The following is a 27,794-nucleotide window of genomic DNA, read 5'->3' as shown; positions in this document are numbered from 1 at the left end:
CTTTTCTTTGTGATTACTCATTAGTTAGATCACTCTTCAGTAAGATCACTCTTTAGAATGATCCCTCGTCAATATGATCACTGTTCAGTATGATCACTCTTCAGTCAGATGATTCTTCAGTATGATCACTATCCAGCGTGATCACTCTTCATCAAAGTCATTTGCCAGCATGATTATTTTTCTGTATGATCATTTTTCAATTTGATTACTTTTCAGTCTGATCACTTTATAGCATGATCACTCTTCAGTAAGATCACTGTTCAGCATGATCAGTTTTCAGTAAGATAAGATCACTCATCAGCATGATCACTCTTCAGTCAGATCACTCTTCAGTCAAATCACTCTTCAGTATACACAGACTTCAGTTAGATCTTCTGTTTATCTGGCTGAAAAAGCACTGATTCCTGTAAAGCTCAAAGCCCCTGAGCTCTTCAGAAAGGTCCGTAATGTTTCCTACTTCGGGAGGTTTTACACAGACCAGCTGACCACAGAAAGAGGACATTAATGGAGTGAATGGCCATTACACTCCCACAGTCACTCCACAGAGAGGCTGCAGATGCCTTTAAACGGAAGATTCTACTTTATTTCATACATTCATTTCAGGTTACGAAATAGATGGGTTTTATAAAATGAATGCTCTTAATATTAAATTATAATGATCTACAGATCATTTTAGTGGCTATGTTTGCTGAGTAATGTTAGTGTTAGTAGTTTATAATGACTTTATTTGTTTATGTTTTTGAAACAAACTCTTCATATGAAGAAACCGCAAATGAACAGATTTACTGATTCATATTAACTGTTAATGAATCAGTTCATTAAACAAAATTGACCATTGGGCTCTATATAATAATAATATTAATAATAATATTTTTTTAAGCAAACGTCCTTAAAACGGACTAAATGTAGCACTTTATTGCTTAGTCTCTCTCTCTCCTCTTTCTTTTTTTGTCTTTCTCTCTCTCTCTCTCTCTCTCTCTCTCTCTCTGTAAACAGAAAAATACTTCATTTATTTGTTGTGTAGATGACAAATATAGTGGCTATTTGTATTTTTGATTAGTTCAATAATTAACTAATTAAATACAGAAATAAATGAATATCAAAATAATACCCAAATAAATAAATAACCTAATGAATAAGTCTTTTGAAGTGATGCTATAGAAGAACTAGGTTTGGTTTCCTGAAGACCTTTTCAGTGCATGTTTCTTTAACGTGAGAACAAATTCATTTAAAACTATTTTAAAGTTTTAAAATATTATGAATTAATAATTAATTAAAGATCCTCCACATCATGTAAACTTGACAGTTAAACCAATAAAAGGACAGACAGACAGACAGACAGACAGACAGATAGATAGATAGATAGATAGATAGATAGATAGATAGATAGATAGATAGATAGATAGATAGATAGATAGATAGATTCTGCTTGTGCGCGTGAGGGTTCCTTGTTTTTTGTTGCTCTACTTTCTTCTTTGTTCTCGCTCAAACTGCGTGGGCGTGAATGCGACTCAGTGCGCGTGCGCGCGGTTGGGGCCGGCCAGTGCCCGGACTGTTCGCGCGCTGAAGAGAGTTGAGAAGCACTCGCGCGCGCTCAGAGAGAGTGCGAGCTCGTGCTGAGAGCGCGCGGCGTCCGCGGGATTTTATGCTTCGTTTAAAATTTCGATCAAAAATTAAACGGTTTTTTCCTCCTGAAGCGGAAATGGTTTTTCCTTCTCGTGGCCGCGTCCTCCTCGGCTCGCGCTGATGGACCTCGCGCTGGAGGATGACCATGGCTTCTCTGGCCGACAGTCTGGTGACCTCTGACCCCGCCAAATCCGCCTTCCTGGAGTTCAGTCACGGGCACGGATACCCGGCTCGCGCGCAGCCCTACTCGCACTACCCCGCGCACGCGCTGCACGAGCCCGCGGGCTCCAGCGCGGGCCACTACGGCTACCAGAGCGCGCCGCCCGCACGAGCCTTCCTGCCCCACGGAGGAGGCCTGGGGCACGCGGGGCAACCACATCCAGGTGAGTGAGGAAGATTAATGCACATTAATTAATAATTCACAGGATCATTTAATTAATTTAATTTAAGCGTCGAAGAAATTCGAATTACGCGTTTACATCGCCTTCTGGCGCTTTACTGTCCGTTTTAATGGCTTTAATGTGGACCTGACAGAGCGGCTGGTCAGTGCTCGGTCACTAATTAGCCTCTTTCTATTACTGTTTACAGTAAACTCATAAATGACGTCTTTACAGAAGGGAAAACCTAAACTAAAGGAATAAAAAACTGACGGTGATTTCATTTCATCCCCGTACAGTAGCGCGCACGAGCCGAACGATTGTGCTCGTGCAGTTCGGCAAATCCATCCAAAAACCAAAACACGTCACGCGCTGTTTGTTTCATCTGAACCCACGAGCTCTCCGGCTCTCGCGCATCTTAAAGGCTTCCGATCTTCTGCTGGACCGTTTAAGCGTATCAACTCCAGCTGTGTCCCGCCGCCTCTGCTCCTCAGCGCTGCTGGGACATTTTTCCTCCCCATCATCTCTCTGTCTTCTGACCAGCTGACCTCAGAAAGAGCAGAGTGGATGACCGTTAATCTCCCACAGGCCCTGGCGCCGCAGAGCAGACTGTAGGTGTGATGGCTTTATTCTGGAGCTCGTTTCTGCTCTTTCCACCCATTTAGGACCCACTGGAGACCGGAGCTGCCCGCGTTTTCATGCTTTAGCAGTTTAACGCCTTTTTTCTCGTAATCAGCTGCTTTAAACGCTGGCAAATCAACCAAGAGAACCGCCCTGCTCGTGCTCCAGTTTAACTGACCGGCTGGTTGTTTCAGCTAAAGTGGACACAGAAAGGTCCACCCAAAAGACCAGAACCTGTATATATATATATATATATATATATATATATATATATATATATATATATATATATACATACATACACACACACATATGTATATGTGTATGTCTATATACACACACATATATATATACACACATATATATACACACACTCATATATATACATATATATATACACACACATATGTATATGTGTATGTCTATATATATATATATATATATATATTATACACAAAATAAGTATATTATGTATAAGTATATTATATTATATATATTTATGTATACCGTCTTCTGTACATACTAATACATTCTGTCACTAACTGGACACATCAGTGTATTCAGTTGCATAATTGAAGTTACATGTAACAGAATGTGTTGAAACTCAGTAATTATATTATTTTTAAAGCAGAATGTGATAAAATCAGAAAATAATTTGACGCAGAAAGAGTTTAAAACGCGCAAGTTAGTGTGTGTTGGTATTTCACACATTACATATTAATATATACACCCTGAAAATGTCTCGACCTGTCAGCTGGGATAGGCTCCAGCACCCCCACCCGCGACCCCGAGGGAGAAGCGGCTTAGAAAATGTGTGTGTGTGTGTGTGTGTGTGTGTGTGTGTGTGTGTGTGTGTGCACTAAATTACATCTAAAGAAATTCAAAGCTGAAAGCTGCTTCATAGGTTCGTATGTTAGTATATATACACTCATATATTCATATGTAATTAAACTGTGAAAAGGGACTCGTTAGGTCTAAAAAGTGCTTCAAGTAAATGAACTCGTTTTATTCAGCCTAAGAAATACTTTGAATAGCAAGTCTTTCCATCAAAGTCATTTTTTGAGAGTTGAATAAAATTTACTTGTTATCACGTGAAGTACTTTTAAGTATATATAACGAGCCTCTTTTTACAGTATATACACACACACACACACACACACACACCATACGACCAAAAATACACCCACAGCTCGCGTGCTGTCACTTCCATTTCATTTCTTTCTACTCTTCTTTCTACTCAGGAGCGCGAGCTTCTCAGGTCCTCCGCTCATCTGCTCCGTTGTCTCCCCCGTTTGTTTACAGTACATTTCCTGTAAAACCAACAACAAACCAAAATAAGCCTCCTGTTAACTTCAGAGCTGTGGCTTTATGTGTTTCCTGATTAAACCTAATTCATAACCAACACCTACGTTTAGCCCAATAAGCAGAAATGAAACGAAAGTTTGATCAGACGATGTTTTTATTGATTTTGAGTGCGATTAACCTCTTACTCTCCAAATCGTAAGGGAGATTATTCAGTAACTGCATGAAATAACTGTAATATTTATTTATTTATTTGGTAAAAGCTCCTCAGATTAACAGAACGTGCGTTTTATGATCTCCACATATCACTACATGCTTACAATTTACTGCTGAAAGCCCAAAATCTCAGACGCTCTTTGTGTTGTTTTATTAAAGTGATGTTTCCAGAGCAGATCACTGAAGAGACGCCGTCTGTTTATAGTTTATAGACCAGATTTGGGGAAAAACGGCTCGACTTTCAGTAGAAAAACAAAGTTCAGCTTCTTTTATTATAAGGGTTTAAAATTCCATCACCGTCTATTAGACTGGAGACAAGAGCTACAGCCTCACACGACGCCCAGCTTCTGAATGGAGCTTATGAAATATGAAAGTTATGAAGAATCTGACGGTGTGTTTTGGAGCCACCGGTGGTCTCGAGGTGTTGAAGATGTTAATTAAATCTCTGCAGAGAACTTAAGAAATATGGCACTTTTCTGCAAATCTTACGTCACAGTTTCTATGTATTTGTTTAACGTACCGGAAATAATAAAACCTCCAGTATAAAACGTTTCACAGGCCACATTTTGTGTTTCCCCCCCAAATATGTTCCGGTCAGCGCGCACAGTCAGTGCCTGGAAATGTGCAGGAGTGTGTCCTCTCTACAGGGTGTGCTAACTTATTAACACTCCCAGAATCAACAAAACGCGTCATTTGTCCAGGGGTGCTCAAACTTCTGCACGGGATATCGATATTTTTATAAGCGCGCGCAAAGTTTCTGCTTTTCTTCCCGGCCACGCGGTGCAGATGCTCTTGATCTTCCAGGAGCTCGAGGGAGTTGAAACGCTGCTCTTGTTACATGCGAAGCTTGTAAGAACAGAAGAACCCAGTTTCTACATAGAACCCTGCATTATCCATCAGTCTAAAGAATCGTTTCGCCACGCCAAGAACCATTTAAACATGAAACGGTTCTAGCAGAACTGGTGGTTCTAAACAGAACCGTAATCTCCGGAGCACAGTCCGGTTCTCCGTCTGTCACAGGTCGCTTTCTGCTGAGGGCAGAAACAGTGACTGACCGTTACACTGCCCACTGAGCTGGACTGGACAGCTCTCATCAGTGTGAGAGTATTAGATGAAGTCATAGCCATTCTCAACATCAGTAACATTATTATTATTGTTATTATTGTTATTATTATTAATAATAATAATAATAATGTTATTATTGCTGTTGTTATTATATTTTATGAGCCATTTCTGTTTCAGAGAACACTGTGTATAGTTTGGATTATAATGAAGATGAAGCTCGTTCAGATCAGACCAGATAAACAAGATGTTTTTGTTTGTTTGTTTGTTTCAAATCAGCTGATTTTGCTTCAATAAAAAATGCGTTGAAAGAGGCTCTTTGGAAAATTTTACATTGCTTAATTTAAGAATATATACTCCATTATTATTATTATTATTATTGTTGTTGTTGTTGTTGTTGTTGTCTACGTTTATATGCTGAAATACACCCTTAAATTTGTTCTTTAAAAGTTCTGTAAAATACATTATTATTATTATTATTATTATTATTATTATTATTATTATTTTATTATTATTATTATTATCTGCAGTATCTATATTTTTATGCTGAAATACCATATCCTCAAAATTGTTCTTCAGTGGTTTATAATAACAATCCAAAAAATGTTGTTATTATTATTATTATCTGCAGTATCTATAATTTTATGCTGAAATACATCCTCAAAATTGTTCTGCAATGTTTAATAATAATCCAAAAAATAGTCTTATTATTATTATTGTTATTGTTATTGTTATTATTATCTACAGTGTGTCCATTTCTATGCTGAAATACACCCTGAGGTCTAAGGCCTTTAGCGTAGAGGGAACTCTGAGAACCACTGGAACGCTTAAACCTCCAACTTACAGCTCCATGTAAATACATCATCAAAGCTCATAAACCAGCGCTAATAACAGACGAGTCACGCGCTCACGACTCTGAGTCAGGACTGAGGATCAAGAACGCCGTCATAGTTACCGCGAGCTTTTTAAGAACCGATGACGTCACATCGCTGAAAAACGTCGCTTTAATAAGCGGAGCGGGTAAACAGGTCAGCCCGGAGAGACCGGGGTCACACTGTGAGAGAGAGAGAGAGAGAGAGAGAGAGAGAGAGAGAGAGAGAGAACGGTAGTCTCTCTATCATTTAACTGGAGTGACTGTTCAGCGACGCTTTCGGGAAACGCAGCCAGTTTACCAGCTGATGTTGTTGTTGTTGTTGTTGTTGTTGATGTTGTTGTTTGTATTATAGGCTGCTTAACGGGGAACAAAAATTCTGCATAATTGAATGATTAAGATGTAAACAAAGCCATTCAGAGCGGTGTGCTGTGAAACGCTCTATTAAAGAGAAACTTACAGTCAGAGTCGTTCACAGTGGTGGTGATAGGAACCAGACGTCCACCTCTAAAAGCTCCCTCACAGAGAGCTACCGGTGACGCTAGATTTGGGCGGTCCACTATAGATGATCTACAGATACTTAAATGATCAACAAACCTTCCATTGATAGTTGATTGTCAATAACAAGGTTAGGAGCCTAGGATTAGGCTTAGGAACAGGTTTAATAGAATCTTTCACACAACTTCAAGTTCAGCACTGAATTGAGTTGAATGTTAGATGAAGACAGGCTGCGCATCTACAAAGCCTCTGCGGTGGACCATCCAGGTGGAGGGTTACCGAGATATTACATAACATGGTGAACACACTGCCTGGCGACTGAGACGCAGCTTTATGATGACGTTTTGCCTTAAAACGTATTTTAATCCATTTATTATAATCCATTCATGGTGGAGGGGCGAGGGGGGAACATTGAGGGTGCTGTGAGGCAAAACAGCCCCCAAAGAAAACTTAGTACAGTAAGATAGTGAATAAAATGGCTATATTTGTGTTGTAGGCATGGCGACCCCTGGTTCCTATCAGAACCACTGTAAAGAGATCAGAGTCTCTACAATCAACCAAACCACTCTGACCGGCTGTTTACATCTCAACGACGGGATCAGTAACAGCTCGAGAAATCGGTGGAGTTCCCCTCTAAGCGCGCGGGTTTGTTTGAGTGTGAGCGCTGATCAGGTCCAGTTTAATACCCGGATCAAGCCTCGTGTTAGACTACAGTGTCAGAGGAGATTAGTCCAGGTTTAGGCTTAATCTGGATCATTGAACTCAGAGAAGACCGGCGAGTCTGATGGCGAGTCAGCGGTCAGTGGATGAATGAGGCAGTAAAGTGAGCCGCTGACTTACAGCCCATCCCTCTGAGCAGCTCGCGCCTGTTTCGACTCCGTTTGTGGACCATTTTCTTAAATTCTTAATTAAGTTTCCTGGCCATAAAGTTCATTTTCATAATAGAAATAAATGTATGCGCAAATCCAGCGCAGGAGCAAAACAAACAGAAAAAAAGATGACCTTCTATAATAATAATAATAATAATAATAATAATAATAATAATAATAATAATAATAATAATGATAATCATAATAATATTATTCTCAGCTAGTCCCGCTGTACTGAGTGTGAACTGTGATCTCAGTGTGAAGCTCGTCCTCGTGTTCTGGGCTATATGAACACCTCTGTGGTGGTCGTTGGTGTTGGGGGTGTGCAGAATTGACTTCTTCCAGAAAAGCGTCTGCTGCGCGGTTCATACGGCTCGATATTACTATTATAATGCAAATAAAGACGACAACAACAACAACGACAACAACGACGACGACACTAAAACTAAGACTAAGACTAACTGGATTTACATTGGAGGGAATTACAAGATAATAATGCATCGAAAGCTTATCAGAAACAATGAAAGAAAGAAAGAGGAAAGAAAAAAGAAAAAGAAGCAAAGAAAAAAGAGAAAGACAGATAAAAGAAAGAAAAAAGAAAGAAAGAAAAAGGAAAGAAAAAAGAGAAAGAAAAAAGAAAGAAAAAAGAGAAAGACAGATAAAAGAAAGAAAAAAGAAAGAAAGAAAAAGGAAAGAAAAAAGAGAAAGAAAAAAGAAAGAAAAAAGGGAAAGAAAAAAGAAAGAAAAAAGAGAAAGACAGATAAAGAAAGAAAGAAAAAAAAGAAAGAACAAAGAAATAAAAAAGAAAGGAAGAAAAAAGAAAGACAGATAAAGAAACAAAGGAAGAAAAAAAGAAAGAAAAAAGAAAGGAAGAAAAAAGAAAGAAAAATATAAGAAAGAGAAACATTAATGAACGAATGAAAAAGAAAATGATAAAAAAGATATGGAAAAATAAAAATAAAGAAAGAACAATGAAAACGAATCAAAGAATGAAAAAGAAAGAAAGAAAGAAAGAAAAAGAAAGAAAGAAAGAAAACTGGATGAAAAAACAACAAAAGAAAAAGAGGACTAGAATGCAGGGATAGAAAAAAAAAGAAAGGAAGAAAATAGGGAAATGAACGAAAGAATGAAAAAAGAAAGCGAAAGAGAGGAACAGACGGCGAACAGAAAGAAAGAAAGAAGAGAGTCAGGAAGGAAATGAATGAATGAAAAAGAAAAAGAACTGAGAAAAGAACGGAAAAGGAAAGTGTTATATTATTATAAAGACTGGTCAGTGTCTCTGTCCAGCTGCAGCTGAAGGTGGTCAGGGTCTCTGTCTGTCCAGGCGCAGCTGAAGGCGGTCAGGGTCTCTGTCTGTCTGTCCAGCCGCAGCTGAAGGTGGTCAGGGTCTTTGTCTGTCCAACCGAAGCTGAAGGTGGTCAGGGTCTCTGTCTGTCCAGCTGTAGCTGAAAGTGGTCAGGGTTTTTGTCTGTCTAGCCGCAGCTGAAAGTGGTCAGTGTCTCTGTTCGTCCAGTTGCAGCTGAAGGCGGTCAGGGTCTCTGTCAGTCCAGCTGCAGCTGAAGGCGGTCAGGGTCTCTGTCCAGCTGCAGCTGAAGGTGGTCAGTGTCTCTGTCTGTCCAGCTGCAGCTGAAGGCAGTGAGGGTCTCTGTCTGTCCAGCTGCAGCTGAAGGCGGTGAGGGTCTCTGTCTGTCCAGCTTCAGCTGAAGGTGGTCAGTGTCTCTGTCCAGCTGCAGCTGAAGGCGGTCAGTGTCTGTTCAGCGCTGCGCAGAGATCGGCTCAGTTTAAGCCGCGGACAGAGCGCCGCTGTAAAACAGCAGTAACGACGTCACTGATTGTAGTTTTTGTAGTTTTTTTTAGTCCTCGTTCTTCTTCTTCGTCAACACCGAAGCACAGAAACCTCCACAACTTCAAAAAGCAGTCAGAGCTTTTAATGTGATGCGAACCACAAACACAAACATCCAGCGGCCCAGTCAAACGACAAAAACCCAAAACTGGGATTTTAACGCATTTTAAACATCACAGTTCATTATAAACTGCTTCCTTTTCCTATTCAGTGAATTAAACATTGCTTTATAGGTCAAAACGAAGCGTTACAAACAAAAGTTCATTCTTTCAAAGAAGCACTTCATATTTTCTACATAAAATGCGCTCAAAGTCATGTTATTTTTATATAAAGTTATTTTTGTCTTTTATTAACACATGGAAAATGGACTGTAATCATTCTGAAATGTGTATTTTTTACTTCTGCTTCACTTTAAAATAACTTTTACTTTCACGTCAAATTGAACACAAATACTGAGCAAAAACGAGTGTTAGAAAAATGAATCATTGCACAAATTGATTCAGTATTAGGAAAATAATACAGTGTAAACATAACACAGTGTAAAAATGATTCAGTGTAAAAAAAATAAATCAGTGTAAATAATATGACACAATGTAAATGATTCAGTCTAAAATGATTGTTTAACACACGAAGCAGTGTAAAAAAATGACACAGTATTAATGATTCAGTGTAAAAATGATTCAGTGTAAAAATGATTCAGTGTAAAAAGGATTATGTAAAAACATAAATCAATGTGAAAACGATTTAGTGTAAAACATGAATCTGTGTAAAAAATATGACAGTGTAAAATGATTCAGTGTAAAATAATTTAGTGTAAAACACAAATCAGTGTAAATAATATGACACAATGTAAATGATTCAGTCTAAAATGATTGTGTAAAAGTGGTTGTTGTACACGCAAACTACTCACACATACACACACTACTCACACATACACACACACACACACACACACAAACACATACACTACTCGCATACTCACACATATACACACACACTACTCAAACATACTCACACATACACATACACACATTACTCACACATACTTGCGCACACACACACACATACAGGCACATACTCACACATACACACAAGCTACTCACATACTCACACATACACACACACACACACACACACACACACACACTACTCACACATACAACCCCAATTCCAGTGAAGTTGGGACATTGTGTAAAATATAAATAAAAATAGAATACGATGATTTGCAAATCCTTTCAACCAATATCCAATTGAATACACTACAAAGACAAGATATTTAATGTTCAAACAGATAAACTTTATTGTTTTTTGCAAATATTCACTCATTTTGAATTTGATGCCTGCAACACGTTCCAAAGAAGTTGGGACAGGGGCGTGTTTACCAGGTGTTACATCACCTTTCCTTTTCACAACACTCGTGTTTGGGAACTGAGGACATTAATTGTTGAAGCTTTGTAGGTGGAATTCTTTCCCATTCTTGCTTGATGTACAACTTCAGTTGCTCAGCAGTCCGGGGGCTCCGTTGTCGTATTTTGTGCTTCATAATGCGCCACACATTTCTTGCAGTTGCACGTTGAGAAACGTTGTTCTTAAACTGTTGGACTACTTGCTCACGCAGTTGTTCACAAAGTGGTGAACCTCACCTGTCCTTGCTTGTGAACGACTGAGCCTTTCAGGGATTCTCCCTTTATACCCAATCACGACACTCACCTGTTTCCAATTAACCTGTTCAGCAGTGGAATGTTTCAAACAGGTGTTTTATGAGCATTCCTCAACTTTCCCAGTCTTTTGTTGCCCATGTCCCAACTGCTTTGGAACATGTTCCAGGCATCAAATTCAAAATGAGTGAATATTTGCAAAAAAAATAAAATTTATCCACTTGAACATTAAATATCTGGTCTTTGTAGTGTGTTCAATTGAATATTGGTTGAAAAGGATTTGCAAATCATCGTATTCTGTTTTTATTTATGTTTTACACAACATCCCAACTTCTTCGCACATATACACACACTACAAGCGCATACACATACACTACTCGCACACACACACTATACACACACACACACACACACACACACACACACAGTACTCGCACAAACACACACACACACTACTCGAGCAAAGCTATGAAACACTTGTACATGTGTGTGAGTGACTCAGGCTGCAGACGCTGGTGTGTGCAGGACAGTTTTCAGTGCACCCAGAAGGCATTTGATTGTAACAGGAAGGCAGAGTTTTATAAAATAAGAGCTCCGCAGGTTGAAGCAAAAGGATTTCTGGAAAAACTCCTTTAAACTTTTTTAATGATGAACAAAGAAAACGGGCCCTTTAAATTTTCTTCTCTTCTGTCGCCATTTGTGCTCACTCTTCTCTTTCTTTTCTCTCTCTTTATTTTCTCTTTTCTCTCTCTTCTTTCTTTTTAGGTTGCTTTCTTTTCTTTTTTCTTTCTTTTCCCATCTCTTTGTTCTCTCTCTCTCTCTCTCTCTCTCTCTGTCTGTGTGTCTTGCTCTGTCTCTCTCTCTCTCTCTCTCTCTCTCTCTCTCTCCAGTACATGTGAATATTCTTATTTTCATTTTTATTAAATGATCAAATCTTGGAGATAAAGCCAGAGAGGCCAGGTTGAGATGGTTTGGACATGTGTTGAGGAGGAATAGTGGATATATTGGTCAAAGAATGTTGGAGATGGAGCTGCCGGGTAGAAGGAGAAGAGGTAGACCTCAGAGAAGGTTTATGGATGTAGTGAAGGTGGACATGGAGATGGTTGGTGTGAAAGTAGAGGAGGCAGTGGATAGGACAAGATGGAGGCAGATGAGCCGCTGTGGCGACCCCTAAAGGGAGCAGCCGAAAGAAGAAGAAGAAGATTAAATGATCAAATCTCTACTGTAGACTCACTCAGATCTTTCTCGTGACACTGCATGCTCACACTCGCCCTTGAATCATCAAGATGATGATGTAAGCAAATTTACCAATGGTGTGACACTCTCTCCTCTCTCTGCTCCTCTTAAAGTGGAACTTCTCAAGTTTTTCAACATCCCTGCACAATTCAAGTGTAAATGTGTGTCTAAGACTGTTCAGAGTGGTTGTGAGAGGAACGAGACACCGGAGACACTGTGAGACATCGTGTTATGATAGTTTGGGCCTTAACCATATTTTACAGTTTTATTTATGGTGCAGAGGTACATGCAGGGCGTTATGAAGCAAAAATAATCCACAGACAAAATGAATTTGATCAGATTTACCATTAGTTACATTCCAGATAAAACTCACATTACATGTGTAGGCTCACTGGTGGTTTCGGATAATAAATAAAACGGCTATGTTTGTGTTGTAGACATTGTGACCTCTGGTTCCTATCAGCACAAAAGTCACTAGATACCCAGAAAAAGGTTGAACACAGAACGCTGTGCCATACAGTGCAATACAATGCAATACAGTAAACTACAACACACAGTGCAATACAATAAAATACAGTATATAAGTGCAGCACAGTATATTGCAAACAATACTTAATTCAATGCTCATTTAAGTGCTGTGTAAAGGGATGTGTCTTCAGTCTGCGTTTGAAGACAGCAAGAGACTCTGCTGTTTGGACAGCCAGTGGGAGTGCCACTTGGGTGCCAGTACAGAGAACATTCTCGATGCTTGTCTTCCACGGACCTAGAAGGACGGCGGGTCAAGCTGTGCTCGAAGCTCGAAGGGCTCATGATACAGGTCGAGATTTCACCATTGTCATCAAGTAAGTAGGGGCTGGTCCACTTTTGGCTTTGTAGGCATCTGGGTTAAAATCTGATGCGTGCAGCTACAGGAAGCCAGTGAAGGGAGCACAGCAGTGGGGCGATGTGCCTGAGCTTGGGGAGATTGAAGACGAGCTGTGCTTCTGCATTCTGGATGAGTTGCAGAGGCTTGATGACATGGGAAGACCAACCAAGAGCAAGTTGCAGAAGTCAAGCCTTGAGATGACAAGAGACTGCACTAGCACCTGGGCGGCCTCTCAGGTGAGGGAGGGTCGGATCCTACAGATGTTGTACAGGAGAAATCTGCATGACCGAGTTAGGTTCGCAATGTGAGTCGAGAACAATAACTGGCCATCTAGAGTCACACCAAGACTTCTTGCTTCTGCAGACGGAACAATCAGAGAGTTCTCGAATGAGATGGAAAGATCATGATGAGGACCTGTAGTTGCAGGGATGAATATCAGCTCAGTCTTGCTAGGAGTGAGCTTCAGGTGGTGAGCTGCCATCCATGAAGAGATGCGACTGGAAACCTGTGTCAGAGGGTGAGAAAGAAAACATTAGTTGAGTATCATCAGCATAACAGTGATAAGAGAAGCCATGAGAAGATATTGCATCACCAAGTGAGCTAGTGTAAAGAGAGAAGAGAAGAGGACCGAGCACCGAGCCTTGTGGGACACCAGTGGAGAGCCTGCATGGAGAGGAGGTGAACCCTATCCACGTTACCTGATAAGAGCGATCCTCCAGATAGGACTTGAACCACTTCCATGCATAGCCAGTGATTCCAAGGTTGGTGAGGATGTCCAGAAGGATCGTTTGGTTGACTATGTCAAAAGCCGCTGAGAGATCAAGAAGGATCAGGACAGATGACAGTTTGTCTGATCTTGCTGATTGGAGCTTCTCGGCCACTGCTGTGAGGGCAGTTTCACACAGTCACTTTCTATGAACACCTTGTCTACAACAACACGTTTATAACGTCATCATGCCTTAATAAGAAACTGCATACATGATTATAAAAATGATGAAAAACAAACACTTCATAGTCATGTTTACTAACCATTATGAACTGTTAATGCTTAATTAGACGTGTTTGAGATGTTCTTTTGTCCATGTAGATGTAGTGCAAAAAAGATGTAATGTAAAGAATGATTCTGTGTTCAAAACATTTGTTTTAAAAAAATTAATAAATGTAAAAAATTATTCACTGTAAAAAGTTATTCATTGTAAAACAATAATTCAGAGTTAGAAAAGGGATTCATTAAAAATGATTCATTATAAAATAATAATTCTGTGTTAGAAAAATGATTCTTAGAAAAAAAAGATTCATTGTAAAGCAATAATTCAGTGTTTGATCAATGATTCAGTAACGAAGATTTTCTATAAGTAGGAAATGACAATATAATTTGCTTTTACTCTCTGTTGATATTCCTCTACTCCCTCGCAATAGCACTACAAACAGACGCGGCTGAGCTATATGATGTAGAAGAGGGAGATAAACAAACGCCAGTTCTGTTCTGCTGTGCTTAAGCTACAATGGTGTCAGTATCAATATGAGGCTCAGCGAAGATCCCACAGCCATTCATACATAGATACTGCACTATCAGTCATTCTCAGTCCGAGGGCTGCATGTCCGCCATGTTGGAGAGGTCATGATCCGCTTGTAAACAAATGCATATGCATTGCGATATGACGAGTTTTCATAATTAAATTGCCCATAATTTCCTTATTACTCAATCAGTTTTCACCTAGTTAGTTGTGTTATACTCCTCACGTTCCTGATGTTGCTGACTATTTAAATGTATGATTTAAATGATGCTATATTTGCATGAAATATTTAAATAAAGGAAGCTGGTACATCCATAAGACCTGTTCCAGTGAGTCAATATTTAGATCCAGCTCCCAGATTGGCTGCTAGTATCCTGCTCTCTGACTGGCTGTCTGTATCATGCACTCTGTTTGCCTAGCTGAATCCTGCATTCTGATTGGCCAGCTGAATCTTGTTCTCTGATTGGCTGCTAATATAATGCTCCCTGACTGTCTAGGCAATCCTGCTCTGATTGGCTGCAAAGTAAACATGTTTTAAGTTATTAAACCAAGAACTAAATGGATGTAGCCCAACTTCAATGTTATAGCCTAGACTACCATGCATAGTTTTAAGTAATATTACTTTTTATGTAGTTTAATTAAAGCTTAATTTTCACACTTGTTCATGATACAAAATGGTTCACTTTGCACATGTTAAGCTACTTTTGATGGGCATTTTGGAAGTACATGATAGTTATATTTATATATAGATAATAGTACAGTATATTTATAGTACAGTTTAACAATTGTACTATGTTGGTTCAGCAGTGACTTGCATCCTTGTTTGGGAACTCAATCCCAGAGTTGTTTGATGTTAAATATTCTTTTCTAGAGAAACCTATCAGAACCTATCAAAGTAGTGGTGATAGGAACCAGATGACAAAAGTGTTTAGCCTCTTAAATCTACATTATGGAAAGTTATTACATGCTGCCTGACGCCTGAGGCATTGTTTTACGGTTGTTTTAAGATCACATTTTGGTCAAAATTATATTTTTGTAATTCATTCATAGCAGAGTTTCTGCAGGGTGTTGTAAGGCAAAATTGTCCCAAATGTAAACCTTTTTTCCCCAAATCTAAAAACTCAGAAGATTGCTATATTCTATACCTGTGTTGTAGACAGGGCGACTCCTGGTTCTTATCAACACTACTGTAAAGAAATCTGAATCTGCACATTTCTCTGCAATGAACCATTTCACATCAAACCACTCTGAAAGACTGGTTGCATCTCAAAGAGTGAATTATTTAAGAAAAACACAAAAAAAGAAAGCTGTTGGCCTGGTTTTTCTAAAAATGCAAATATATTATTTTTATGCAAATATGGCTTGTATCTCAAAGTGTAGAGCTTCCTCTTTGGATTGTAACTCAACTCGAATCAACTCAACTTTATTGTCACTGTACCTGTACAATGGTACTACACAGGGCTACTTCTCTGGTGCATGAACATTAAGACGAGTCCACATGTACTATAACAGACAGTACGAAGACACACACATATGAAAAACAATAAATATACAATATATACAGAATATACACAGAAGTGTTCAGGTGTACAGGTAATGTGTACACGTATGTGCAACCATGAAAAATACGGCGGCAATCTTTAGAAGTAGATCCAGTGTGTGAATTAGACTTAAGTGTTCATTAAACAAAGTTACAAATGTTTGTTCAAGTGTTCATTCCAAGTAAACAATAAGTGAGCCAACAGTAAGACTGAGAGAGTTTGGAGTTGGGTGATCTGGTGGGTATGACCAGTTTAACAGTTTCCCAGGTGACAAAAACACCGCCCAAAAACCACTTGTGGATCAAACCCAGGCCATGGCAGTGAGAGCACCAAATACCAACCACTACACCACCAAGGTGGAAACAGTCAAGAACAGAGCTCCCCCTTGTGGATGTTTTTACACTCATGCAACCAACTTCCACTAATATTCTTTAAGCCCTAATAAGCAAAAGCAGATAAAATCTGTATCTTATCATTTAGAAAGTCTAACAATATTCACAACTGTTTTAAATGAATATTAAAACTATTAAAACGCATATATTTCTAATGAAATAATTTCTCTGAAATTGTTCTTTGGCCCAGCCCAGATATTAGAATACACTATTATATTATATAATGGAGAAAGGCAGATTTTTACTTGCTGGTTAAAAGTAACTGGCCTGATTTCAGCACCCAGACTTGGCCCAGTCCATTTTGAGTGACTGGGCCAAGGTCTGGCCTGAGTCACTCAGCCCAACCGTGGAGTCCATTCTAAATTGTCCAGCATAATTTTTTAATCTCTTAAAATCTCTTGGCCCAGACTGGCCCAAGTCCAGCAATTTAAAAATACTGAAGCGTGTTGAAAATGTTCTGCATGTTAATTTTAGAGAAGTGGTTCTGCAGCATTTATTCACTGCGTTATTTCATAGGCACTCTTATTGTGAAAGCAGGCTACTTTACCAGCTGTGTTCTGTTAAATTAGGAAGCACAAGTGAGGCTAACAGTGACGGCATAGAAAGCAAGACAGTGTAAGGCTTAGAGCAAACTGTTGGATAAAGGTGTGGCTGTGGCCAACTGCAGCCCTTTAATAAAGCACAATGACTTGTCATCAGCTGTGCCTTCTTTAATAGCGGTAAATGCTACAGTACTTCAAGAGTGTTTTTTATGTAAGCAAAAATAACCATAACCATTACTTATGATTATCTATTAAAATTTATATTCAAAATAAAAATATATAAGTGCATTAAAACATTTTAATTTTGAATTATTTTCCTTCACTTCCAATGACTATTTTGCATATTTATCTAAACCTCAGTTTATCAATTACATGCAGCTCAAGCAAAAACATAGTAGCATTTGCTGTCTCATTTGCCTAATTGTCTAAATAAAAATAAACCACAACTTGCCCACAGCACAGACAAAACAGGCAGTATAGCAAGTACATGTGTAAACAGTTGCAATGGTGCTTAAAAAAAATAGCATTATACTTGATTTTATATATATATATACATATATATATATATATATATATATATATATATATATATATATATATATATATATATATATATATATATATATATAAATAAAAGAGAGAGAGAGAGAGAGAGAGAGAGAGAGAGAGAGCGAGCAACTAGTCCTGGTGGTGATGTGGAATCCAAATGCAGCTCTTCCCATTGATCCAGTATTTGTCTGGCACATACCGCTTGTCTCGGGTGGTCTCCATTCATTCATATATAGGATTACAGCAGGATAACGACCATGTCTTTCTCTCTTTTTCACCCTATAAGCAGCCCACACACATAGTGGTCCACCAGTCCTCCAAATAGCCAGTCCATCTCTGCATACAGATGAAATATATGTAACGGTGTCAATTTTTATTATTTACATGCATGTAAAATTTGGAAATACAGTATATTTCAAACCTGACATATTTTTTGAAAAATAAATGGAAATATAGTTGTGTTGCATTTGAGAAAATTATTCTCTGAGAATTGTGATTCTACTCATTTTATTTTTGTCTACTGTCTACTAATTTTATTGTTTACTCATTTTTGTTTTATTTATAATCAAAATAAAATAATCGAAACCAATGGAATTGACTTGAGTTGTGATGAAATTGCAATTTCATAGTGACATTCAAAATTTCATTGTGAATTGAATTCTGAAGATTCATACATCAGGCGAATCATTGTTAGCCCCCTTGTTGTCCAGTCTAATCCACCCTCATCCTGTACTTTTAGAGAAATCAGCAGTGATTGAAAACGGAGAGATCAGGCTGAATGGAAAAGGGAAGAAGATCCGGAAGCCCCGGACCATTTACTCCAGCTTCCAGCTTCAGGCCCTGAACCAGCGCTTCCAGCAGACGCAGTACCTCGCCCTGCCCGAGAGAGCTGACCTGGCAGCAAAACTGGGCCTAACACAGACACAGGTACTGCCATTACAGCACACTCTCTAGAAGCCCTGTGTGAAACACAAACAAACTGCAACAGCACATTCAGAAGCATAACAGCGCATTCAGAAGTGCAACAGCACATTCAGAAGCATAACAGCACATTCAGAAGTTCAACAGCACATTCAGAAGCTCAACAGCACATTCAGAAGCATAACAGCACATTCAGAACTGCAACAGCACATTCAGAAGCATAACAGCACATTCAGAAGCATAACAGCACATTCAGAAGCGCAACAGCACATTCAGAAGCATAACAGCACATTCAGAAGCATAACAGCAAATTCAGAAGCATAACAGCGCATTCAGAAGTGCAACAGCACATTCAGAAGTTCAACAGCACATTCAGAAGCATAGCAGCACATTCAGAAGCATAGCAGCACATTCAGAAGCATAACAGCACATTCAGAAGCATAACCGCACATTCAGAAGCATAACCGCACATTCAGAAGTTCAACAGCACATTCAGAAGTTCAACAGCACATTCAGAAGCATAACTGCACATTCAGAAGCATAACAGCACATTCAGAAGTTCAACAGCACATTCAGAAGTTCAACAGCACATTCAGAAGCATAACAGCACATTCAGAAGCATAACAGCGCATTCAGAAGTGCAACAGCGCATTCAGAAGTGCAACAGCACATTCAGAAGCATAACAGCACATTCAGAAGTTCAACAGCACATTCAGAAGCTCAACAGCACATTCAGAAGCATAACAGCACATTCAGAAGTTCAACAGCACATTCAGAAGTGCAACAGCACATTCAGAAGCATAACAGCACATTCAGAAGCATAACAGCACATTCAGAAGCGCAACAGCACATTCAGAAGCATAACAGCACATTCAGAAGCATAACAGCAAATTCAGAAGCATAACAGCGCATTCAGAAGTGCAACAGCACATTCAGAAGTTCAACAGCACATTCAGAAGCATAGCAGCACATTCAGAAGCATAGCAGCACATTCAGAAGCATAACAGCACATTCAGAAGCATAACCGCACATTCAGAAGCATAACCGCACATTCAGAAGTGCAACAGCACATTCAGAAGTTCAACAGCACATTCAGAAGCATAGCAGCACATTCAGAAGCATAGCAGCACATTCAGAAGCATAACAGCACATTCAGAAGCATAACCGCACATTCAGAAGCATAACCGCACATTCAGAAGTTCAACAGCACATTCAGAAGTTCAACAGCACATTCAGAAGCATAACTGCACATTCAGAAGCATAACAGCACATTCAGAAGTTCAACAGCACATTCAGAAGTTCAACAGCACATTCAGAAGCATAACAGCACATTCAGAAGCATAACAGCGCATTCAGAAGTGCAACAGCGCATTCAGAAGTGCAACAGCACATTCAGAAGCATAACAGCACATTCAGAAGTTCAACAGCACATTCAGAAGCTCAACAGCACATTCAGAAGCATAACAGCACATTCAGAAGTTCAACAGCACATTCAGAAGTGCAACAGCACATTCAGAAGCATAACAGCACATTCAGAAGCATAACAGCACATTCAGAAGCATAACAGCACATTCAGAAGCATAACCGCACATTCAGAAGTTCAACAGCACATTCAGAAGTTCAACAGCACATTCAGAAGCATAACTGCACATTCAGAAGCATAACAGCACATTCAGAAGTTCAACAGCACATTCAGAAGTTCAACAGCACATTCAGAAGCATAACAGCACATTCAGAAGTTCAACAGCACATTCAGAAGCTCAACAGCACATTCAGAAGCATAACAGCACATTCAGAACTGCAACAGCACATTCAGAAGCATAACAGCACATTCAGAAGCATAACAGCACATTCAGAAGTTCAACAGCACATTCAGAAGTTCAACAGCACATTCAGAAGCGCAACAGCACATTCAGAAGCATAACAGCACATTCAGAAGCATAACAGCACATTCAGAAGCATAACAGCAAATTCAGAAGCATAACAGCAAATTCAGAAGCATAACAGCGCATTCAGAAATGCAACAGCACATTCAGAAGTTCAACAGCACATTCAGAAGCATAGCAGCACATTCAGAAGCATAGCAGCACATTCAGAAGCATAACCGCACATTCAGAAGCATAACCGCACATTCAGAAGTTCAACAGCACATTCAGAAGTTCAACAGCACATTCAGAAGCATAACTGCACATTCAGAAGCATAACAGCACATTCAGAAGTTCAACAGCACATTCAGAAGCATAACAGCACATTCAGAAGTTCAACAGCACATTCCGAAGTTCAACAGCACATTCAGAAGCATAACAGCACATTCAGAAGCATAACAGCACATTCAGAAACATAACAGCACATTCTGAAGTGCAACAGCACATTCAGAAGCTCAACAGCACATTCAGAAGCTCAACAGCACATTCAGAAACATAACAGCACATTCAGAAGCATAACAGCACATTCAGAAGCATAAAAGCACATTCAGAACTGCAACAGCACATTCAGAAGTTCAACAGCACATTCAGAAGCATAGCAGCGCATTCAGAACGGCAACAGCACATTCAGAAGCATAACAGTGCATTCAGAAGTGCAACAGCACATTCAGAAGTTCACAGCGCATTCAGAAGTGCAACAGCAAATTCAGAAGCATAACAGCACATTCAGAAGCATAACAGCACATTCAGAAGCATAACAGCACATTCAGAATTGCAACAGCACATTCAGAAGCATAACAGCACATTCAGAAGTTCAACAGCACATTCAGAAGCATAACAGCACATTCAGAAGCATAACAGCACATTCAGAAGCATAACAGCACATTCAGAAGCATAACCGCACATTCAGAAGCATAACCGCACATTCAGAAGCATAACCGCACATTCAGAAGTTCAACAGCACATTCAGAAGTTCAACAGCACATTCAGAAGCATAACAGCACATTCAGAAGCATAACAGCACATTCAGAAACATAACAGCACATTCAGAAGCATAACAGCACATTCAGAAACATAACAGCACATTCAGAAGTGCAACAGCACATTCAGAAACATAACAGCACATTCAGAAGCATAACAGCACATTCAGAACTGCAACAGCACATTCAGAAGTTCAACAGCACATTCAGAAGCATAGCAGCGCATTCAGAACGGCAACAGCACATTCAGAAGCATAACAGTGCATTCAGAAGTGCAACAGCACATTCAGAAGTTCACAGCGCATTCAGAAGTGCAACAGCAAATTCAGAAGCATAACAGCACATTCAGAAGCATAACAGCACATTCAGAAGCATAACAGCACATTCAGAAGCATAACAGCACATTCAGAAGCATAACAGCACATTCAGAATTGCAACAGCACATTCAGAAGTTCAACAGCACATTCAGAATTGCAACAGCACATTCAGAAGTTCAACAGCACATTCAGAAGCATAACAGCGCATTCAGAAGCATAACAGCGCATTCAGAAGTTCAACAGCACATTCAGAAGCATAACAGCACATTCAGAAGTGCAACAGCACATTCAGAAGCATAACAGCACATTCAGAAGCATAACAGCACATTCAGAAGCATAACAGCACATTCAGAAGTGCAACAGCACATTCAGAAGCATAACAGCACATTCAGAAGCATAGCAGCACATTCAGAAGCATAGCAGCACATTCAGAAGCATAACAGCACATTCAGAAGCATAACAGCACATTCAGAAGCATAACAGCACATTCAGAAGCATAGCAGCACATTCAGAAGCATAGCAGCACATTCAGAAGCATAACCGCACATTCAGAAGTTCAACAGCACATTCAGAAGCATAACAGCACATTCAGAAGTTCAACAGCACATTCAGAAGTTCAACAGCACATTCAGAAGCATAACAGCACATTCAGAAGCATAACAGCACATTCAGAACTGCAACAGCGCATTCAGAAGTGCAACAGCACATTCAGAAGCATAGCAGCACATTCAGAACGGCAACAGCACATTCAGAAGCATAACAGCGCATTCAGAAGTGCAACAGCACATTCAGAAGTTCACAGCGCATTCAGAAGTGCAACAGCAAATTCAGAAGCATAACAGCACATTCAGAAGCATAACAGCGCATTCAGAAGCATAACAGCACATTCAGAAGTTCAACAGCACATTCAGAAGTGCAACAGCACATTCAGAAGCATTACAGCACATTCAGAAGTTCAGCAGCACATTCAGAAGTTCAGCAGCACATTCAGAAGTTCAACAGCACATTCAGAAGTGCAACAGCACATTCAGAAGCATAACAGCACAATCAGAAGTTCAACAGCACATTCAGAAGCATAACAGCACATTCAGAAGCATAACAGCACATTCAGAAGCATAACAGCACATTCAGAAGTGCAACAGCACATTCAGAAGTTCAACAGCACATTCAGAAGCTCAACAGCACATTCAGAAGCATAACAGCACATTCAGAAGCATAACAGCACATTCAGAAGCATAACAGCACATTCAGAAGTGCAACAGCACATTCAGAAGCACAGCAGCACATTCAGAAGTTCAACAGCACATTCAGAAGCATAACAGCACATTCAGAAGTTCAATAGCATATTCAGAAGCATAACAGCACATTCAGAAGGATAACAGCACATTCAGAAGTTCAATAGCACATTCAGAAGCATAACAGCACATTCAGAAGTGCAACAGCAAGTTCAGAAGCATAACAGCGCATTCAGAAGTGCAATAGCACATTCAGAAGTGCAACAGCACATTCAGAAGCATAACAGTGCATTCAGAAGTGCAACAGCACATTCAGAAGCATAACAGCACATTCAGAAGCATAACAGCACATTCAGAAGCTCAACAGCACATTCAGAAGCATAACAGCACATTCAGAAGCATAACAGCACATTCAGAAGCATAACAGCACATTCAGAAGTGCAACAGCACATTCAGAAGCACAGCAGCACATTCAGAAGTTCAACAGCACATTCAGAAGCATAACAGCACATTCAGAAGTTCAATAGCATATTCAGAAGCATAACAGCACATTCAGAAGGATAACAGCACATTCAGAAGTTCAATAGCACATTCAGAAGCATAACAGCACATTCAGAAGTGCAACAGCAAGTTCAGAAGCATAACAGCGCATTCAGAAGTGCAATAGCACATTCAGAAGTGCAACAGCACATTCAGAAGCATAACAGTGCATTCAGAAGTGCAACAGCACATTCAGAAGCATAACAGCACATTCAGAAGTGCAACAGCACATTCAGAAGCATAACAGCACATTCAGAAGCATAACCGCACATTCAGAAGTTCAACAGCACATTCCGAAGTTCAACAGCACATTCAGAAGTTCAACAGCACATTCAGAAGCATAACAGCACATTCAGAAGTGCAACAATGCATTCAGAACTGCAACAGCACATTCAGAAGCATAACAGCACATTCAGAAGCATAACAGCACATTCAGAAGCATAACAGCACATTCAGAAGTTCAACAGCACATTCAGAAGCATAACAGCACATTCAGAAGTGCAACAGCACATTCAGAAGTGCAACAGCACATTCAGAAGCATAACAGCACATTCAGAAGCATAACAGCACATTCAGAAGTTCAACAGCACATTCAGAAGTTCAACAGCACATTCAGAAGTGCAACAGCACATTCAGAAGCATAACAGCACATTCAGAAGCATAACAGCACATTCAGAAGTTCAACAGCACATTCAGAAGCATAACAGCACATTCAGAAGCATAACAGCACATTCAGAAGTTCAATAGCATATTCAGAAGCATAACAGCACATTCAGAAGTGCAACAGCACATTCACCGCATTCAGAACCGCAACAGCGCATTTAGAACCCCAACAGCGCATTCAAAAGAACAACATTTCGCACGCTGCTTTGCAAATGTTTAATTGTCATCCATGGAAAATGTTCTTTGGGGAAATGAAAGTGATTCCTCCATCACTCTACAGCAGGAGTGTCAGGCTGGCTTCCTTCCAGGCCACAGCTCCAGAGTTTAAAATGTTCTCTTATCAGCTAATTAGCAAGGCACTCAAGTTGAATTAAGAGCATTAGAATCTGCGAGCTGTGGCCTTGAAAGACCCCACGTTGCCACTTCTGCTCTAAAGAGTGAGTTCTTCACATATGTCCATATATGACGCAACTCAGCTGACCTCTGACTCTTTCCTCGCAGGTAAAGATATGGTTCCAGAACAAACGATCCAAATACAAAAAGATAATGAAACATGGCTCGGGTGGGCCAGAAGGAGAACATCTTCAGACAGCTGCAGCATCAGGAACTCAATGCTCTCCGGCGATGCCTCCATTATGGGATGTTTCCATGTCAAACAACGGCGCCCCCATCCACACTGGAGGATATATGAACTCCTTTGGGCACTGGTACCCAAGCCACCATCAGGACTCTGTTTGGCCGGAACTCAAATGATTTTCGTGGGATGAGTGAAATTCATTTCCTTCTGATTCCCACAGCACCAATCAACATATTTACCACTCAGAGAGGCTCTGAAAACATCAACCAAACATAACACATAGAGGTCTCCCCTCACAACTTCTCTTTTTCATGAAGACTTTCCTTTCCTATCTGAGCTTTGGGATTATTCAGAAGACTGAAATGGTGTGATGTTCTCCTGAATATGGAATTTCTTAAATGCATGTCATTTTGAATAAAATACTGATTCTTTTTAGAGTGATGTGCTCATAGTTATTTATGTTTATGGGTATTGTTTTGTTCATTTATGTTTGTTTACTAGGACATAATCTCATGGACTGAATCTTTTAAAGGAGTCTCAGCATCTCTGTCTGAATCAAGAATTAAAATCAACGGTTTTGAAGCAAATATTTAACAACACTCTCAAAAAGCATGTGTAAAACAGCACCCCTGTTGTGTTGGGTATTTTTTGCACATTTTGTGATAACAACACAAATATAACAATTTTATTTAACATCCAAAATGACACAAAGCTTCTGATTTTTATGTAAAACGTTGATAATTGAAAAAAAGTGTTAAACCTGAAAAAGTTCTTTAGGGACTAGTTTGCCTTGTGTGTACATCTTTGCTATGGATGGATTAGAAATACATACATATTAGGCCACAACCTTCTCCAAACTACCATAAACTGCAACATTGTCTCAGGCATCAGATAACATTGTCTGGAGCCAGATTCACGAAAGCTTTCTTAAGAAAAACCATGGGAAGGTTCTTAAGACAAAGTTCAAATCTTGGAAAAAACTCAACCTCTACTGCACACATTATGAGAGCAATTTAAAAAAAAATCAATTCACTTTTTTGCATAAAATGGTCCTTGATTTATTTTTTTGGACAATTAAATTCAAAAACATTAAAAAAATGTGCAGGGGTCCTTTGGGAATTTGTTGCCTTGAGGTCACATTGTGCATCAGTGGGAATAAATGATATAGAGCCATGTTCCCTGAAGTGGTGAGACTTGGCTTGTGACTGGCTTAAACCATTCCACTGTCAGGCAATGTTGTTTGTAGGCAGCAAACATTTCTGCAAATTCTCATAAGCTAAAAAAAAAAAAAAAAAGATACTGAATGTTAAAAATAAGGTTAAAAAGTGCCCACTAAGGGACAGTATGACCAAATCAAAATAAAATTATTTTTATTGACTTACTCAAACTCTTCCCTTTATTGTTAACCCTACCGTTGTCATTAAATATGTATAATGATATTGTAAAGTGAGGAAAATGAGTTTGTGCAATAGAGGGTTAAGATGTTCTCAGATATTCTCTTAAGATAATGTTAATTTTTTTTTTAAGATTTCCTTCATTGTTTTCTTATGTTGGCTACATTTGCATTTTACCATGCATCATAAACAATGCAAGACACCTTTGAATTTGTGTTAACTATTATTTCCTCTTTGGAAAATATGATAATTGCAGGATAACAGACGAAGATGGGCAGGAGCAGCAGAGGCAGCGTCTAATAAATTTGGAAGCTCACCTTGTAAACTCTTACAGCCTAAGACAAGTGTGAGGCTACTGTAAGGTTAAGAAAACATTCAAGAACATAATACTTTCAAGAATACGTGTTTTTAGAATCTTTACTTAGTCTTAAGTAAATAGTTAAGAAAAGGAAATAAGATCATTCTTAAGAAGCTGTTTTAAGAACGACGATTTCTCAGAACTTTTTTTTCTTAAGAATGAAGTGAGGAAAAAACACACATTGAAGAAAATTTTCAATGTGAAGAATTTTTTTCGTGAATCTGATGCCTGGCTTTGATCAAGTTCCTCTAGAACAATGTTAAAAATGGGTGGAATTCAGTTTTAAGGATTCAATGTGTGGTTTTTAACACATCCATTTTAAGAGTATATTTGCTGAGTATATATTTTTGGTTGTGGACAATTTAACAAGGCAGAAACAGATTTGATTATATTGCAAATAACGGACAGTCTTGAGAATGGAAAATAACCAAAATGTGTTAAAAGCCGTGAAATGACTGCTAGTAAATCTTCAGCTGGAAGGATACACTGAAAATGTGTTTTTTTATATAATTTGTCTGTATTCTTCAGTACAGCTTTCATGATCACTTCATTGAAGACCAATTCCTCAAAACATCTTTGACTGTAAGGGTATGATGTATGTTTAGAATTTGCCTGTATTCACCATTAGGGCTGTAATGGTTACTTAATTAAAAGCTAATTACTCAAAAAAAAACACTGATTAAAATTCATTCTCAATGAAAGTAGATTAGTTATACATTTTCAACTTGAATAAAACACAGTGTATGCACAGGGCTTTATAAAACTGTATAGCAGGTCAGTATAAAGCACCATTACTAGAGGTTGGTTCATGGATAGGGGGGCTAAGCCTGCACTTGCGGGTCTGGGGGCATGGCCTGGTAGAATAACAACGTGATGATGCAATTAAATAATGAAAAATTAATGAGAATAAACTATAGATGATTTGAACCTTTAATATGCATTTGTTCGGGAAGGGTAGGGGGCTAAATAACATTTAAAGGGGCTAAAGCCCCTCCACCATTGGCCTAGAGATAGAGACTGTAAAGCATATTCTCCACAAAGGGAGCAATTATCACTCCATTCTCGTTTGTGAGACTCAGTGAATGAGAGGAAACCCACACCAGCAGGACTGAGGGTCCCACTGCAGTACTGACTAAAGAATAAAGATGATAATGATAAAAACTCATATCTGAGCTCACAAATTTGAATGTCTGCAGTTGAAGTCTCAGAAAAATGAAAAATAGATTTGATGTATTTGCTGAGTGACGCACCAACGCGCATTTATAAAGTACAAATGCTTTTGGTAGAGACACCACTTGA

General features: G+C 39.2%; 1 protein-coding gene across 1 annotated transcript; it reads left to right on the top strand.

Annotated features, from left to right (window-relative positions):
* Positions 1 to 1,576: 1,576 nt before the first annotated feature.
* dlx4a (distal-less homeobox 4a) lies at positions 1,577 to 26,979 on the top strand. The gene is made up of 3 exons (XM_017706225.2): positions 1,577 to 2,009; positions 18,325 to 18,512; positions 24,668 to 26,979. The coding sequence occupies exons 1-3, from the start codon at positions 1,766 to 1,768 to the stop codon at positions 24,917 to 24,919; spliced, it is 684 nt and encodes a 227-aa protein (XP_017561714.1). The 5' UTR covers positions 1,577 to 1,765; the 3' UTR covers positions 24,920 to 26,979.
* The last annotated feature ends 815 nt before the right edge of the window (positions 26,980 to 27,794 follow it).

Source organism: Pygocentrus nattereri, chromosome 14 (genome assembly GCF_015220715.1).
Source record: "Pygocentrus nattereri isolate fPygNat1 chromosome 14, fPygNat1.pri, whole genome shotgun sequence".
In the NCBI taxonomy this organism is placed as follows: Eukaryota; Metazoa; Chordata; class Actinopteri; order Characiformes; family Serrasalmidae; genus Pygocentrus; species Pygocentrus nattereri.
This window is presented reverse-complemented; position numbering and strand designations above follow the sequence as displayed.